Raw genomic sequence first — 14,608 nt, forward strand, 5'->3', positions numbered from 1 at the left:
AGCTGGCTCGCCCCAGCCCGTCCTGCCCCTGGGGTGCCCCTGGGCCTGAGTTGGTCGGGGCCGGGCCTGAGACGGCATCTCCCGGGGGTACCCTCGTTCTGGTAATCGCCCCGGTTCTTGAATTCTGTTCAACCTCTGCAGCGAGTGAGGATTCGGAAGTCTCCTGGCTGTCCTTATGAAGGTACCTGAGCCCATGTTTGGGGGCTGCACGCTTCCCAAGCCTGGAGGTGGTTTTTCCTACTAAGTGTGTGGTGCCTTTTCTTGTCACCTGCGCGCCTGACAGCGAGTGCTAGTCGGGGCTGGGTGGGTGCTGGTGAGATTGTGGCTGTTCTTGATGTGGATAATCCACATGAGGTCAGTGGCTGTCGGAAAAGACTTACCAAACACAGTGAAACAAAATTGAGAGTAACTCTCAGACTCTAGTAGCCACCTCTTCAGCAGGTGCTGAGGTCAGATCCGTGGCAGGTCAAGGGGGCAGGGTCCCCAGGCCACCTCTTCTCACAGCGTCGAGGGTACCCAACTCACGCAGCCTTCCCTGGGAGTGACCCCCGGAGAGGCCAGAGCCAGCCACACCTGGGGCTTGGGAGATCTGTGTCCATAGTGCAGCCTACAGACGTGTGGATTTAGCTCTTTTTCTTCCCAGTTGGACAGCATATCAGTGAAGCACACAGCCTTGTCCCTTGTTTCCGTCATTTTGAAAAGAGCATTAAAAACGATCGAGCACTGCCTGAATAAAGAGACGTGGCAGGAATCAGGCGTGTACACGGCCGCGGCGATAGAAGAGTTCGTGCGCCTCTTCAGAGAAGCCCTGAGCAAGGTAGGCGCGGGAGCTGGGTTTGGCCTTTCCGGGGAAGTTTCCGGGGCTTTCCTTACAGCTGTCACAGGTAAGCACGCCAGGTGGAAGAGGCAGCTCCGGGAGCACAGAGGGCAGGTGCGAAACGAAATGTAGCGTAGGGGTCGGGGTGCTCCTCGCTAGAAGCTGACGTGCTCTCTCACTGCTGCACGCACGAGGGCCAGGGCCAGGGCGAGGGGGTGGCTTGGGAGGCCTGTTCTGGTGAGTGAGGAAGGGCAGTCATCTGCAGACGGGGTACCTGCCCCAGAGGAGCCGAGGTCATGATGGACGCGGCCCCTGGCCCGTCGTCGGACATGTGTCTTCGTTTCTAGTGTTTGGCTCAGGTGAAGGAGGCCTCGGAGCTTTGTTACAATTATCAGCGCTTGTGTTTTCAACCACGTCCTTGTTGTACACAGTCGTGGGGATTACAGCGCAAAGCAGAGCTCACAGAGGGCGCCGGCCTGTTCTCCCTCCACGTCCTGTCTCGTACACACTCACACCACGTGTGCTCGTGTCCTCCCTTTGTGTTTAGCTTCTCTTTAGTGGATTCATTTCATCTGCGTCTCTCTCTTGTTTAACGTGACTGTCTTTTCCCTTTCAGGTCTTACCAGACCTGAACACCATCGTGTGGGTCTGGCAGTCACTTCGAAAGCAGGAGACAAAACAGGATGATGAGAAAGGAAAGAAAAGGGGCATCCACACTCCTACTGCCTGCGTGGCTCCCCAGTGCGGTGAGGGCTGGTTGGGGCCCTGCTCTTTGCAGACAGAGGTGACACAGGCAGCCAGGGACCCCTCCAGCCTACAGGGGCTTTGGAGGCATCTGTTGCAAATGTGCCCAGGCTTTACATAAGCACCGTGACTCTCTAAAGATTTGAGCGATGGGCACCGTGTGCTCTGGCCTTTCCATGGGGGCCTCTCTTTGGCTGTGCAGGCAGAGGTGGGCTTCACGGTCCTCCTCTCTCCCTGCCCCCCAGTAACGAGATACATTGATTCAGACCTTGCTGTTGGCCTGCCAGGCAGTGGGCTTTGTACCTTCTGTCTATATCCTGTTTAGTCCCTGTTGTTCACACGAAGGCGCTGACACACAGAGAGACAGTCGCTTTAACCTGTCCAAGGTTACAGCCCCAAAATGAGGACTTACACCCAGTCTGTTTGAACAGGCTTGACTGTTCCCACGTAGACTCTGTAGGGATCCGTCCGCAGCCTCTGCCTGTGGCCATTGACCGCATACCACCTGCTGACTAAGGACAGAGACCGACTGTGTTTCCTAATTTAAGGTGTTTTATCTTGGTTCAGATGATGCGGAAACCATTCTTCTGAAGGCTGTTCTGCTCCAGGTCATATGCCTGTACCAGAAGGTGGTCCCACACGTGGTCCTGCAGTACAACTTCGACTTCAGCAAGCTCCTGAAAGGTGCATCTCGGGACGGCGGGGGCCCCTCTGCTCTTTCTGCCAGCGGGGATGAAGGAAACGCTCGTGAACCGGAGCTGAGCCCCCGGAGCTGAGGCCCGGGAGGCCGGTGGGCAGTTTGGCTGTGCACACGATCCACCTGACTGGTTATTTTTATTTGCACTAATGTTTTTTAAATCGCCAGTTGTCCTTAAGTAAATATCGGATGAACATTTAGCAGCAGTGGGCACAGCAGGGAGAAGCCAGGCTGCCAGAGGTTTCTGCCTTAGATAAGTGACAAATCAGATTGTGTGCATTAACGCTAAAGCCCCTCTTCAAGGGAGCAGGGGTGCAGAAATGAGAGCCCCTTAGAAGGGATGTCCCGTTCCCGCAGAGGCACTTTGGACGTAGTTACTCATGGTTTACCCAGTGAGTCAGGTTCAAACCACATCTTGTAAAAGTAACGTTACGCTTGTCTGGTCACGTTTCCTTGATGGAAAAGTGTGTCTAATAACTTCATAATTGGGCCCACGGAGGAAAACTTGCAGAAGCGTCATTCCTGGGGTTTATATAAGCTATTGGGACGGTTCCACTGAAAAGCTATAATTAACTTCTTAATCGTTGGAAGGCGAAAGGTTCTTTTTGCTGTGAGAGTACGAAATTTACTAGCACTGTGTCATTCCCAAGCAAAGGGAAATCCAGAAATCAGGCCAGCGGATGAGGACGCGGTCTTGGGCTCACGTGGCCACAGTCTGTTCACAAAACGTCTGCGGTCTGGGGAGCAAGGCGGCGCCTCTCGCCCGAGACGATGTTAATGAGAGACTGCACCCAGGAGGCAGCGAGAGGTGTGGGCCTCACGCTGTAGGGAGAGGTCACTTCAGGCCAAGGGGCTGTTCTGGGCAAGTGGAGTTAGGGCTTATTGCTGAAGATTTGGATAGACCATAGGAGGAGAGGTTGTGCCAGGTGGGGCGCATCTGGGCAGAGGAGAGGAGAGAGCCCCCAAGCCCCCTTCTTATTTCTACAGCTGGAGCTCCTTATCTGGCCCCCGTGGCCAGGGGCGGCCTTGCTGGGCGCCCCCCTGCACATGACTTCTGGTCTGTTTCCCTCTTTCTGCCACAGGAGTCATCTCCGAGCAGGGCCTTCGAGAGGAGGTGCCTCCCATTCTGCAGCACCACATCCTGAAGGTGGCTCTGGAGCTGCCCGCCAGCAAGTTCTTGTGGTTAAAGGCACAGGTAGGAAGCGGACAGCTTCTGCGTCTGTTAACTAACTCCCGGGCATGTTTTGGCCTGGAAGTTTCTAACTGGATCAGAACCCGACAGTTGGTTATACAGAAGACATGCACGGTTTCCCTCTTAGACGCATCTAGAGCAGAGGCCAGGTTCCGATTCATGAACCAGGAGGCCTGTGAGTCTGTTTGCTTTTGCAAAATAGGATGTTGAGTGTGTCCTTACTGAAACAATATTGTTGGTGGGTATTGGGAGAGGTTTTGTTTTGTTTTGTTTGTTTTACCTTGATTACTTTACATTTTGTTTGTCATTTTAAAACCTTTTCAGAAATAGATACGTTTTGAAATACAAAATAACTCCTCTTCGTTTGTCCTCATCCTGGAAGAACTTAAGACAGAGATGGAAATAGATACCAAGCCGGGAGAGGACCGAGGCTGGTGCAAAAACCAGTAAAGATTGCTGGAATTTTTTTCTGCCTGTCATAACGTCTTCTAGGACCTTCTGGAGAATATAATGCTGACTCATGAAGGCAACTCAGGCTGCAGCAGACACTTACCTGTGTGTTTAGGGACAGGACGCTCTATCATTTCTATCCAAGGAGGAAAAAATGACCAGGCAAAATTAAGCACTAAGTGTGTTTCTTAGTAGCTCTGATGGTGATTTTTTTCAGCGACTTAGATCTTATTTAAAATTTTGTGGAACCACGGTGCCTGGGTGGCTCAGTCAGTTAAGTGTCTGACTTCGGCTCAGGTTATGATCTCACGGTTTGTGGGTTCAAGCCCCACACGGGGCTCTGTGCTGTCAGCTCAGAGCCTGGAGCCAGCTTCAGATTCTGTGTCTCCCTCCCTCTCTGCCCTTCCCCCACTCATTCTCTCTCTCTTCTTTTCTCTCTCTCTGTCTCTCTCTCTGAAAACTAAATTAAAAAAAGGTTTTTTTAAATTTTATAGAACCAGTAGCATAGAAAAGTACGTAGGTATTTTTACATGGCATATTTCCAGAAAAGCGTGAGAATGTGGGAGCACTGGCATCTGTGCATGTTCCCCCAGGTCCTCTCCTGAGGTTCACCTGTGTCGTAGTTGAGGGTTGACACGTGTGCCCTGTGCATCCGCGCCTTTACCACCACTTAAAGAGGCAGCCGGGGCACAGAGTAGTACGGACACCCTTGCGGTGTGCCGGCTGTAACTGGAGGGTCCAGGGTTGGCCGTGGGCAGTGTTGCCCACGGCCCTGCTCTCAGCCTCTGTACCCACCATGAGGCCATTGCCACAGACCCCAGAGAGATGACCAGCCCGGGGAGCCATTGAGTTTTTTACTGCAGCTGAACAGGGCCAGTGGGATCCTGGTGATTCATTTGGGAAGTGAACAGAGGGAGGCCTCTTAACTTTGAAAGAACTGGTATAAGAAATATTAATTTATATTCTGTGCCCCACCTTCTGCTTATAAGATGAAGTCTGCTGGGCTTTATGAACACCAGCACTTCCCATGTTCAGGGTCACCCTCATTGCCGGGGGCTGCAGGGACGCCAGCCAAACACAGCCTCGGTGGCATTTGGGCGGGGGATCTGGAGCTCCATGAACTCTGAGACGTATGTTCAAAGCTCACAAGCCTTTGTGAGAAGCTAAATTACGTATAAGGGATCGACTCTGTCGGCACCCGCATCTTGCTGACATGCAGCAAATACAATTACCCAGCTGCTGTTGGGGCTTTGGTTGAGCACCTGGCCTCTGAGCCTCCTCGTGTAAAATCCCAGCCGTGTTGCCGAGTTGTAGTTAAAATGAGATAAGAGGCCTGGAGCCATACTGGGCTCCGTGTATATCCGTGACCTGTGTAATGTTTATTATCTGTTACTGTTCAAACTCCAGGAAGGCCCAGAGGCAGAAATTATTGGAGGAGAACGATCTGTGTTTTACTTACTGATGAAAATGTTCGTGACCAGTAGCCATCTACAGCTCAAGTCATCCACCAAACTTCTGATCACAAAGGTGAACGTTCCCTACCCATTCCTAGTTCTGGGAAGCGTTTTCACAGTCTTCGTTACAGAAGGTGCTTTGTAAACAGCTGTCGAATTCAGGAAGCTTCAGGGCTTCTGTAAATTTAAAACTCGGAGGTTTTAAGGCAGTTTTAATTTATCATGTCTAAACTTAGCTACGTTCCCGAGGCAGCACGGTGAAGTGGAGAACATGGGCCCTGAAGTCTTGTTCCTGGATTTGACTCCCAGTCCTACTTCTTCCTGGATGGCATTAGGCAGATGACCCAACCTCTCTGAACGTTGTCTTCCCAGATGAACGGGAAGGATGAAACGGTGGGGTTGCAAAGGAGGGCGCACGTGAGATCAAGCAGTAGATCAGGCCCGGCGCATGGTAGGCTCAGTAACGTGTCCGGTTTCCGGCCCTCCGGGGAACTGTTGAATGGGCGGTGCCTTTCCGCACCTGTCCAGACTCCGCCTTCTCCAGGGGCTCAGCCTTTCTGACCTCCTTCGTCACCCGCAGCACAGGTATCCTCACAGTCGCTGGAAGGGAACGGGGAGTTGGGCTGTTAAGCTTCTCTTTCTCACACGCGATCCTCGCTCTATAGGGCCACTGCCCCCCGGTCTGGACGTCACCGTAGGAAATCTCGTTTCCGCCACCCAGCAAATGTCTTGGGTGCTACAGATGCAACAGACTGCACGTTCATTGTTTGCGGGGTGCAGGGATTTTATCTTTGCAGCGTTGATGTAACCTCCTCACCTGAGCTGCTTGAAGAGCACGAACATCTCAGCCTTGACCTTTACAAGCTGCCGTTTCCCTGTAGGCGTGCACTCGACCCAGGCCTGATTTCGTGTTCGCTTAGTGCACGTAGGCGGGCTTGGCACCGTCGGGTCACTCTTCGGTGCGCTGTTGGGGCTCGTGCCGTGGGAGTCTGTGCCACCAGGCCATTTGGGGACATCATTTAATGGTGCTGGCTCAAGGTCCTGCCTCTTCACACATTCCATTCTCTTAGAAACACCACTGCTTCTTGTCCCGGGTCTGCGGCTCGGGGGGCCGCACTGAGGTGACGTGACATGACTGGTTTGTTACCTTGGAGAACGTCACGCAAGCTGACGGTTGGGGGCTGTGAGGGGCCGAGTCATGCTCGTTTACCTGGTTGTGGAAATCCAGCTATAAAAATCAGCCTCTGAAGCAGCAGCTGGGTTTTGTTGTTTTTTTTTTAATCTTTTTATTGTTTAGGAGTTGAAGGAAAGGAGTAAGCAGCAAGACCAAGGATTATGTGGTCTTTAATAGAGCTCAGAATGGTCTCTTTTCCTCGTTTCCCTCAAGTCTGGGAGTGCTGTTGTGAAAGAGTGGCTTTTGGAGTAAAACTGCAGATGAGACTTTGACCCCCTCTGTGCTGTGCTGCTTTGTCTCCACGGGGCGCTGGCTCCGTCCTGACGCCCTGCCCCGGGTCTGCTTCCTGACAGATTCTTCGGGACACGGGGGTGTTTGAGCACACCTGGAAGGAGCTGGAGCTGTGGCTGGAGCACTTACATGACACCGTGGAAGAGAAGAGAGAAACCGTGATTCAGTTTTTGGAACGCGTAAGCACCTATTTCCAGTGTGAAGGAGCCTGTTAGTAAATGTGCCACGTGGTCTTTAGCGTGACGAAGGCATTTTTGGTGCACCGGTGCCAGTGCCAGAAGCCCTGTGTTTCTGGCTTCCTTCCTAATTCCTGCTGAGATGTCAGAATCTGCTCAGTTTTAGAATCTGTAAAATGGGACTCTATTACTGTGTACCGTGTAATTTCCTTTTGGGGATTTGTTTTTGCACCAAGAGAATAGTGGTGTGCTTAGAGCAATATTCAAAGCGGTGGTTTAAACCAAAAGGAAATTTTTTTTAATTCTGTAACAAAAAGTTAAAAAGAAACTTGGCAGAAAAATTGTTCTTATTGGGGACTATTAACATTTTAGCTCTTCCCTTTGTATTACTGGTGACTTTTTTTTTGGCTTTTTTTTTTTTCCCATTTCATTTGTGACCACCTAAGTGTTTTCTGCTTGGCTCTTCAACACCCAGGTTTTACTGACGTTGGTGGCGAATCCCTATTCCTACACAGACAAAGCATCTGACTTTGTCCAGGAAGCCAGCACACTGCAGGCCGCGGGGACGAAGCAGGAGGCTGATGATGTCAGCATTCCGGTCTCCCACATCGATGGTAGGCGCCACTGCCTCTTGGCTCCTCGGGCTTCTGAAGCTCCAGCCGCCGTGGCAGATCAGTGATGAAAATGAGAATTGCGTTCATATCTTATGCCAAGTGCAGGTGTTGGTTTCTTTGAGTTAAAGATCAGCCTACTCCAGAAATGAAAATTGCCTTCTTTGCTCGTCAAAGGGGGAGTAGGCACAGAGCCTATTTGCTGGGTTATTTTTGTTTGTGTAGTGTTTACTCTGTGCCAGGTGCTGATCCTAGCTCTTTACAGATCTAACTCCTGGAACCACATAAGCCGCCCTAAGTGGCAGATGTCATCATCCTCATTTTATACAGTGATAATGCAGCCGAGGCCCAGAAAGATTAGGGAATTAACTCAAGCTCACACAGCTAGTACATAGCAGACTCAGGATTTGAAATCCAGACCTGGACTCTGGTCTGTGCTGCAGCCCCTGACCCTATTTTGCTTCACCGATTTTGACTCGTTCACCTGAATATCCAGGTTAAGGTTTTGGGGCTTCTTAGGGTCACTTGAGGAAACTTCAGATTATTATCACATGAGCTAAACATCCTGTGTTTCGTCTGGCAGAGATCTGAAGATTTGATAGATGATGTCCTTGTGTGTTTAGAATCAAACTTCATATTAAATCTTTTCCCCCCAGAGATGTTTGGCTTTTATGCCTCCTTTTTTTTCTCAGACATTCCCTTATGTATCCCTTCCTGTGGAGCTCTTTGCAGTGGGGTCTTTCGGTGTCTCTGGCCTTAGTTGGACTGTCCTTTTTCTGTCTCAGATGTTCTTGACATGGTGGACGTCCTGGTGGAGGACAGCGAAGGCTTAGATGAGGAAATTGGATTCTTACTGAACGAAGACATGATCCTGCTCACGTTCCCCTTCAGTGCGGTGGTCCCTGCGGCCCTGGAAGCTAGGAATAAGTTGCTCCTTGGGACGGAAAGTGAAACAGGTACCCGTGTATAGTTGGGATATTCTGGGTGCATCCAGCTGGGTCTTTGTGGGGTAGGAGGTGTGATTGCAGAGGCTCTGGGAGTAATTGCTGAGAACCCAAGGTAGCAAGGTTCAGACCCACTGAGTGATAGCCACCTGGCCTTTAGAGCTAAGCATGTTGGGATAAGAATCTAGAGGCTAGTGGACTTCTGGGAAATTGGCCATTTAAGGGATAAGTCCATAATAATGCATTTTTTGTATGGCTGCACAGACACCTGTTGTAACACTGATGTTTTCTCTTCAAAGTTTATTCTTGCCCTCACCATGCTAGGGTGTGAGTCCTTCATACTTGTTGGAAGTTACTGGAACTTAGAGCCAAGGAAATACTCATAGATCACAACGGTGTAATTAGTCAGGGTTGCTCAGGCTTTGCTGCGGTAACAAGGCCCAACTTACAGTGGTTTAATGGGCAAAGGTCTCTCTTTGGACCTTGTCATAGTTCAGTACAGGTGTGGTTGCTCTCTTGGGTGACTGTCCTCAAGGAGGCAGCTCAGGGATCCAGGCCACTCCCATCTTGTAGCTGCACCATCTCAACATACGGCTTCCAAGGTCACTGTGGAAGAGGAAGACGAGCGCGCAGTTAAGCAGAGGCTGTTCTGGCCAGGCCTGGAAGTGGCTGAATCAGCCACATGGTCCCAGCCTGACCACAGGGGGAAGCCCATGTGCCAAGGACCAAGAGATGGGTTAGTGAGCACCAAGCAAGTCTTGGCCCCAGATGGCTTTTGTGTCACTTCTTCTGTGCCTGGGTCTCCACTCCCAGGCCTTGGGAACTGAAGCCTGACTGTGCGTCACACGTTCAGTGAAACGGAGCCTGGTGTGCCGTGCGGTGATAGCCTCTGCCCTCCAGTGTGTTTGTGTGACCCCTTGTGGAAGTGGCACGTGTTTTTCTGGATCTTGAATACCTGTGGGAATTGGTGATATCGATGGGTCACGGAAGGGTCCCGGCGGGCCACCCACACAAGTCTCATTTCTTTGCAGGAGAGAGCATCGTGGCTTATATGACGGCGGTGCTGACAGACCTCCTCCACACCCAGAGGGACCCGCTGGCTCTGTGTCTGCTGCTTCAGGCTTATGACAAGTTGGAGCCTCCGGTGCCACCCTGCTGCCACCAGCTCTCTCGGTTCCACACGTACTACAGCCGCTGGATCCCAGAGCCAGTCCGCGAGGCCTTGGTGAGCCACGGCGTGACCGCCCCCGTGGAAACCCGGCCTTTCCCTGGAAAACCCCGCAACAGCTTCCGTGGGCCGCACCTGCTGTGCCCCAACGGCGTAGTCTTACCGCTGTGCAGCCTGCAGGGAGAAACCTGTTAGCCTTGTGCTTTCCCCGGGCGGGAGAGGAAGCCCCGTGGCCTCACTGCTGCTTAGCTGGTGTGACGGGGGCACAGATGGCTCAGTGGTGCAGCAGAATTGCAGTTTCCGCTGGCTGCGGGATTGCCTAGTCACCGTGCCAGCTTTGGGGCGGGAGGGAGGTTGCTTTTTCTGGTCTCCTCACCGAGTGATGTGGCGTGCCTGGGTCCTAGCCTCCTTTAGCGGGCCTCAGCCTGCCCCTGGGCTCCGCGTGCTCTGCTGGGCGAGGGGGCCGCTGGTGGCCCCCGGCAGTCTCCAGTCTGTGAAGACTGGGAAAATGGAAGCAAAGAAAGAACGTTCTTTACGTGGGGGCTACATACCTGTAACGGGGTCCTGCTCATCTGGCTCCAGCACCAGAGTATATACAAATGTTGGGGGCTGGGGGTGGGAGAGGTTAACTTTGTGGTGTGCCTTTTGTGTATTCATTCACAAGTGTTAGCTGTTTGTGAAAAAGCAGGCGGCTGGGGACCTCTTTGTCTTGTGATAACTTGTGGCAGATGCTTCTGTTGAGGGCACATTTCCCGTTCGTCGGGGCCTGGTACCAAGGGTACTACGTGTAATTCAAGGCATTTAATCCTTACGGCACCTCTGGGGGGAGGGTTAGGACCTGCTGTGCTCGTTACACATATGGGGAAACTGAGGCATAGGCATTCCACCACTAGGCAGCAGTGGTGGGGGAGGGGGGGTGGTCAGGATTCGGCTCAGGCAGTCCTGCCCGGCCGCTGCTACCTTCCCCTGCAGGCTCAGCTGTGGTTCAGAATCGGATGTAGCCGTTCAGAGCTTAGCAGGTCAGTGCTGTGTCTCACGGGTACTCGAAGGAAGGTGTCCACTCTCTGGTGGGTAGGTCACAGCAGTGCTTCTCACCCCGGAGGGGACATCGGTCCCCTGGCGGCTTGTTCAGACATGGTCACTGAGCCCCACCCTGAGTGGGTTTGGCTAAGCGTGTCCGCAGCAGGCCTGGAGATTGGCCTTTCTCACCCGGTCCCGGGCGACCCTGCTGATTGGTCCAGGGACCCCACCCGGAGACCTGCTGTGTCTCCAGGCCTCGTGACCTGGTTTTGTTGGCTTTAGAAAGCGGAGTGTTTGTGGAGATACGGTAATAAAAGGCACGTGGGGTCAGTAACGAAGGCAGTTTGGCAGTTATCGTAGAAGGGATTAACAACTTCAGTTTGAGGTGGAGTTCCGGAAATTTCTTTTCATTCTGTCCACTGACTTGTTTTTCTGCCGACAAGATAGTCTGACCAAGGCTCCTGGCAAGGGCCTTGGGAGGCAAAGAGCTTGCTGAGCTGGCTCCTTTACAGGATCTGCAGTGATTAGCCACAGTGACTCCTCAGAGTCAAGTGAGCGCCCCTCATGGCTCCGGCCCGCGGCGTCTGTTCTCATGTGTGAGCACCTTCCTGATCCAGTGCCTTCGTGTTCACGCACTCTGGGAACGGATGTGTGACTGAAAACATTGGGCTTAACTTCTTCCTTAAATAAAATGCCGGGCAGTCACATATTTTTAAGTTTGAGGACACAATTGTGAAACGTCCCCTTGTCGTGAACGCCACCCTGTACCTTTTTTAGCAGACCGTGCACCCTGTTCATCTGTGGTGGTTTTTCTTTCCTTCTGCCCGGGCTTTTGCTGCCTTCCCAAGCCCTTTCAGACGCCAGGCAGTCTCGCCCCCCAGGGTCCTCCGGCCTCCTCCTTCTCCGCCCTGTTGCAGACGGCCTACGAGAGCGAGGGCGCCCTCCTGGACGAGCAGGTTCAGGCGCGGCTGGGGGCCACCCTCCCGCACCTCCCGATGCACCAGGTCCTGCGCTCGGCGAAGCACCTGCTGCTCTACATCAGGAGCACCGTGGAGACCTTCGGCCAGGTGAGCGCTGCTCCCCCCCGGGCCCACAGCCCCTGCGTGCTCCCACGTCTCTGCCTGCAGGGTGGCCGCCTGTCATTCGAGTCCAGACCCAGCGACCGTGTCGATAGAGTATTGGAGTCTCGCCGTCACCCCATTGCACACAAGGGGACTTAGCGATGTGACACACGCAGGGCCACGGAGGTTCCTCCCCGCCCCCGCCGCTTCCCCACAGCTGGGAGCCTGGGCTGCTGGTTCACCGCCCCTCTGTGCCGGGCTGCTCCCCCTCCCGGAGCAGACGTGCAGAGGCGGCTGCGGCACCCGTTTTCTGCGGGCCTCACTTGCAGATTCTGGACCTTCAGCAGGCGCAGACAGCATGGCCCACCTCTGTTGCTGGGGCAGCTGTCAGTCGGGCCAGGGCCCCTCCCACGGCAGACTGGACCGGTGCGCGGCCAGATGCTGCCTCTCTCAGAAGCGTTAGTTTACTAGTTCGTTGGTGAGCTTTCTGTCTCCAGTGTGGTTTACAGAGTTTTAGTTGGCGTTTTCCTCATCTTGGTCAAAATAAACCCGGTTCCTTCATGAAGGTTGAGGGCGCCCTTCTTCCTGAGAAAGGACCTTGAGGTTGTTGGGGTTTCGTAAGGACCGGCCGCGCCGGCCTGCCTCCCTCCTCAGTCCTTGTTTCTGGGAACACGGCACCTTCTGGTCGCGGAGGGACTCGGTCACTGTCGCGGCGACTGGGAGCCCTTCCCTGGCCTGAGCTCTCGTGTGTGTGGCTCTCATCCTCACAGCTGGGCCGAAGCGCAGGGCCCCCCGTCCTGCAGCTCCTCCTGGACCTCCTCAGGCGCCTGGTCGTCCACTGTGCGCGGCTGGACGCGCAGAAACGGCAGAAACGCGAGGCCGCCCAGGCCGAATCCGACCTCTTTTTGGACGTGGAGTCCGTGGCCTCGCTCGAGCTGGCCAGCGACAAGGTACCGCTGCCCTCCTTCCGTGGGTCTCCTTCCTGTTAGCCTTCTCCTGTAGAGTCTCGGACCCTGGCTTTCCCTCTGCTTCTGGCCCTAGACAAGTACGCGTTCATCGCAGGTAAACGAGGAAATGCAGCGTAGAGGAGACGCCGCAAGCCATCCGTGACCCCCACACCCACAGATGAGCATGGTGCCAGTGGGCGTTTCTCTTTCCAGTCGGTTCCCTGCTCCCGCTCGCCCTCCCTGCAACTTGTTTCCCCTCTCCTTACACCGGGAGACGTGAACATCTTGAGAAACCCAGGAGGAATGTTTTTCTTTTGAACATTTGCAGCCTGTGTCGAATAAAGGCTGGGCAGTGGGTGCGGCTCGTCCCAGCAAATACACGCTGGGAACTTGCAGCTCGGAGAAGGGGCCTTTGTCCTGCTGTTAACCTTGTGCGGCCTCCGTGGGGCTGGGGCCAGCGTGAACCCTTCTCTCTCAGTCTGCATCTCACCTGCAAACAAGTTCCTCATCTCACAGTCTAATGACGGCCCCCTTCCTCTGATCTCCAGGTTGACTTCCCGGGAGGTGGCTGGGGCGGCAGGACCACCTATGAGCCATTTGACAGGGGCAGGGCGGTGCTAACATGAAATCACGCTTTTCTGTTTTTTGTGTGTTTTTTTTTTTTTAATATTTATTTTATTTTTGAGACAGGGAGAGACAGCATGAACGGGGGAGGGTCAGAGAGAGAGGGAGACACAGAATCTGAAACAGGCTCCAGGCTCTGAGCTGTCAGCACAGAGCCCGATGTGGGGCTCGAACTCATGGACCGCGAGATCATGACCTGAGCCGAAGTCGGACGCTTAACCGACTGAGCCACCCAGGCGCCCCTATGTTTATTTATTTTTGAGACAGAGAGAGTAGCAGAGTGTGAGCAGGGGAGGGGCAGAGAAAGAGGGAGACACAGAATCCTAAGCAGGCTCCAGGTTCCGAGCGGTCAGCACAGAGCCCGACACGGGGCTTGAACTCACGGACTGCGAGATCATGACCTGAGCCGAAGTCGGATGCTTAACCGACTGAGCCACCCAGGTGCCCCACGCTTTTCCGTTTTTAACGGGCGCAGCTCTGTTGGAAGGTGTGATGGATTCCTCTTTCCTTCCTTGATGAGTGAAGGAGGAAGGACAGCGTCTTCCCGTCCTCGGGGACTGTTGTTAGGACTTTGTTGGCTAGGAACCCTGTTCCGCGAGGCTGCTTACAAAGATCATTCCCTAACCCGGCCAGGCTGCTCACTGCTTTGTGCTCGGTGGTTTAAACCCAGTGCTGGGTCCGAGCGAGTTCCCCAGGGCTCACTCAAGGCTCAGCCTCCTGGAACGTGACCTTTAGTTCCAGACCGTGGTCTTGCAGCTGTGTCCCCATCTGCTGTTCCAGGCGCGGGGTCTCTCCCAAACCGTGATCACGCCGCTCCGGTTGACGGGAGATCCCCACGTCCCCCCAGTCAGATTGATGCTGGAGGGCGGGGCTGCTGAGCGGAGTCCAGATGACTGGCCTTCATCACATTTCGGCTTTCCTACACAGCCTGTCCCCTGTCCAGAGGGACTGGAGAGCAGTTTCGCTGTGCAGTAAATTCACTCAAGCTGAACTCCTCAGACACGTGCCGGTGTGGGTGGGGCCCCCGCCAAGTCACGGTCGAGCCGTCACAGTCGCCCCGGGGAGGGGGTGTGCTGTAGTCGGGTTACAGGTGTGATGGGCTCAGATTGGGGTGCTGCGGGGCACCCCCGAGAAGGGCATCAGAACTCGGGCCGGGGGATGGGGTGGCTGAGGAATGCTCCTCCCTGCCCTTCATCCTACTCCCCGCTGGCCCTGGGCCGCGAGTGAGGTCTGTGCCT

General features: G+C 54.0%; 1 protein-coding gene across 4 annotated transcripts in view; it reads left to right on the top strand.

The window, feature by feature from the left end:
- URB1 (URB1 ribosome biogenesis homolog) overlaps nucleotides 1–14,608 on the top strand; it is an 83,141-nt gene that overhangs the window by 26,245 nt on the left and 42,288 nt on the right. For all 4 annotated transcript variants that reach the window (XR_002072713.2, XR_008422423.1, XM_053903137.1 and 1 more), the window contains exons 11-21: nucleotides 644–817; nucleotides 1,434–1,563; nucleotides 2,129–2,245; nucleotides 3,341–3,453; nucleotides 5,308–5,427; nucleotides 6,882–6,998; nucleotides 7,471–7,609; nucleotides 8,392–8,562; nucleotides 9,582–9,775; nucleotides 11,587–11,805; nucleotides 12,570–12,749. Coding sequence is in view for 2 of the 4 variants with exons in the window: in XM_053903137.1 (XP_053759112.1) it covers nucleotides 644–817; nucleotides 1,434–1,563; nucleotides 2,129–2,245; nucleotides 3,341–3,453; nucleotides 5,308–5,427; nucleotides 6,882–6,998; nucleotides 7,471–7,609; nucleotides 8,392–8,562; nucleotides 9,582–9,775; nucleotides 11,587–11,805; nucleotides 12,570–12,749 (1,674 nt within the window). In the remaining 2 variants the exon portion in view is untranslated. The remainder of the gene's footprint in view (nucleotides 1–643; nucleotides 818–1,433; nucleotides 1,564–2,128; nucleotides 2,246–3,340; nucleotides 3,454–5,307; nucleotides 5,428–6,881; nucleotides 6,999–7,470; nucleotides 7,610–8,391; nucleotides 8,563–9,581; nucleotides 9,776–11,586; nucleotides 11,806–12,569; nucleotides 12,750–14,608) is intronic.

Source organism: Panthera pardus, unplaced genomic scaffold (assembly GCF_024362965.1).
Source record: "Panthera pardus isolate Hobbes unplaced genomic scaffold, ASM2436296v1 HiC_scaffold_16, whole genome shotgun sequence".
Classification (NCBI taxonomy): domain Eukaryota; kingdom Metazoa; phylum Chordata; class Mammalia; order Carnivora; family Felidae; genus Panthera; species Panthera pardus.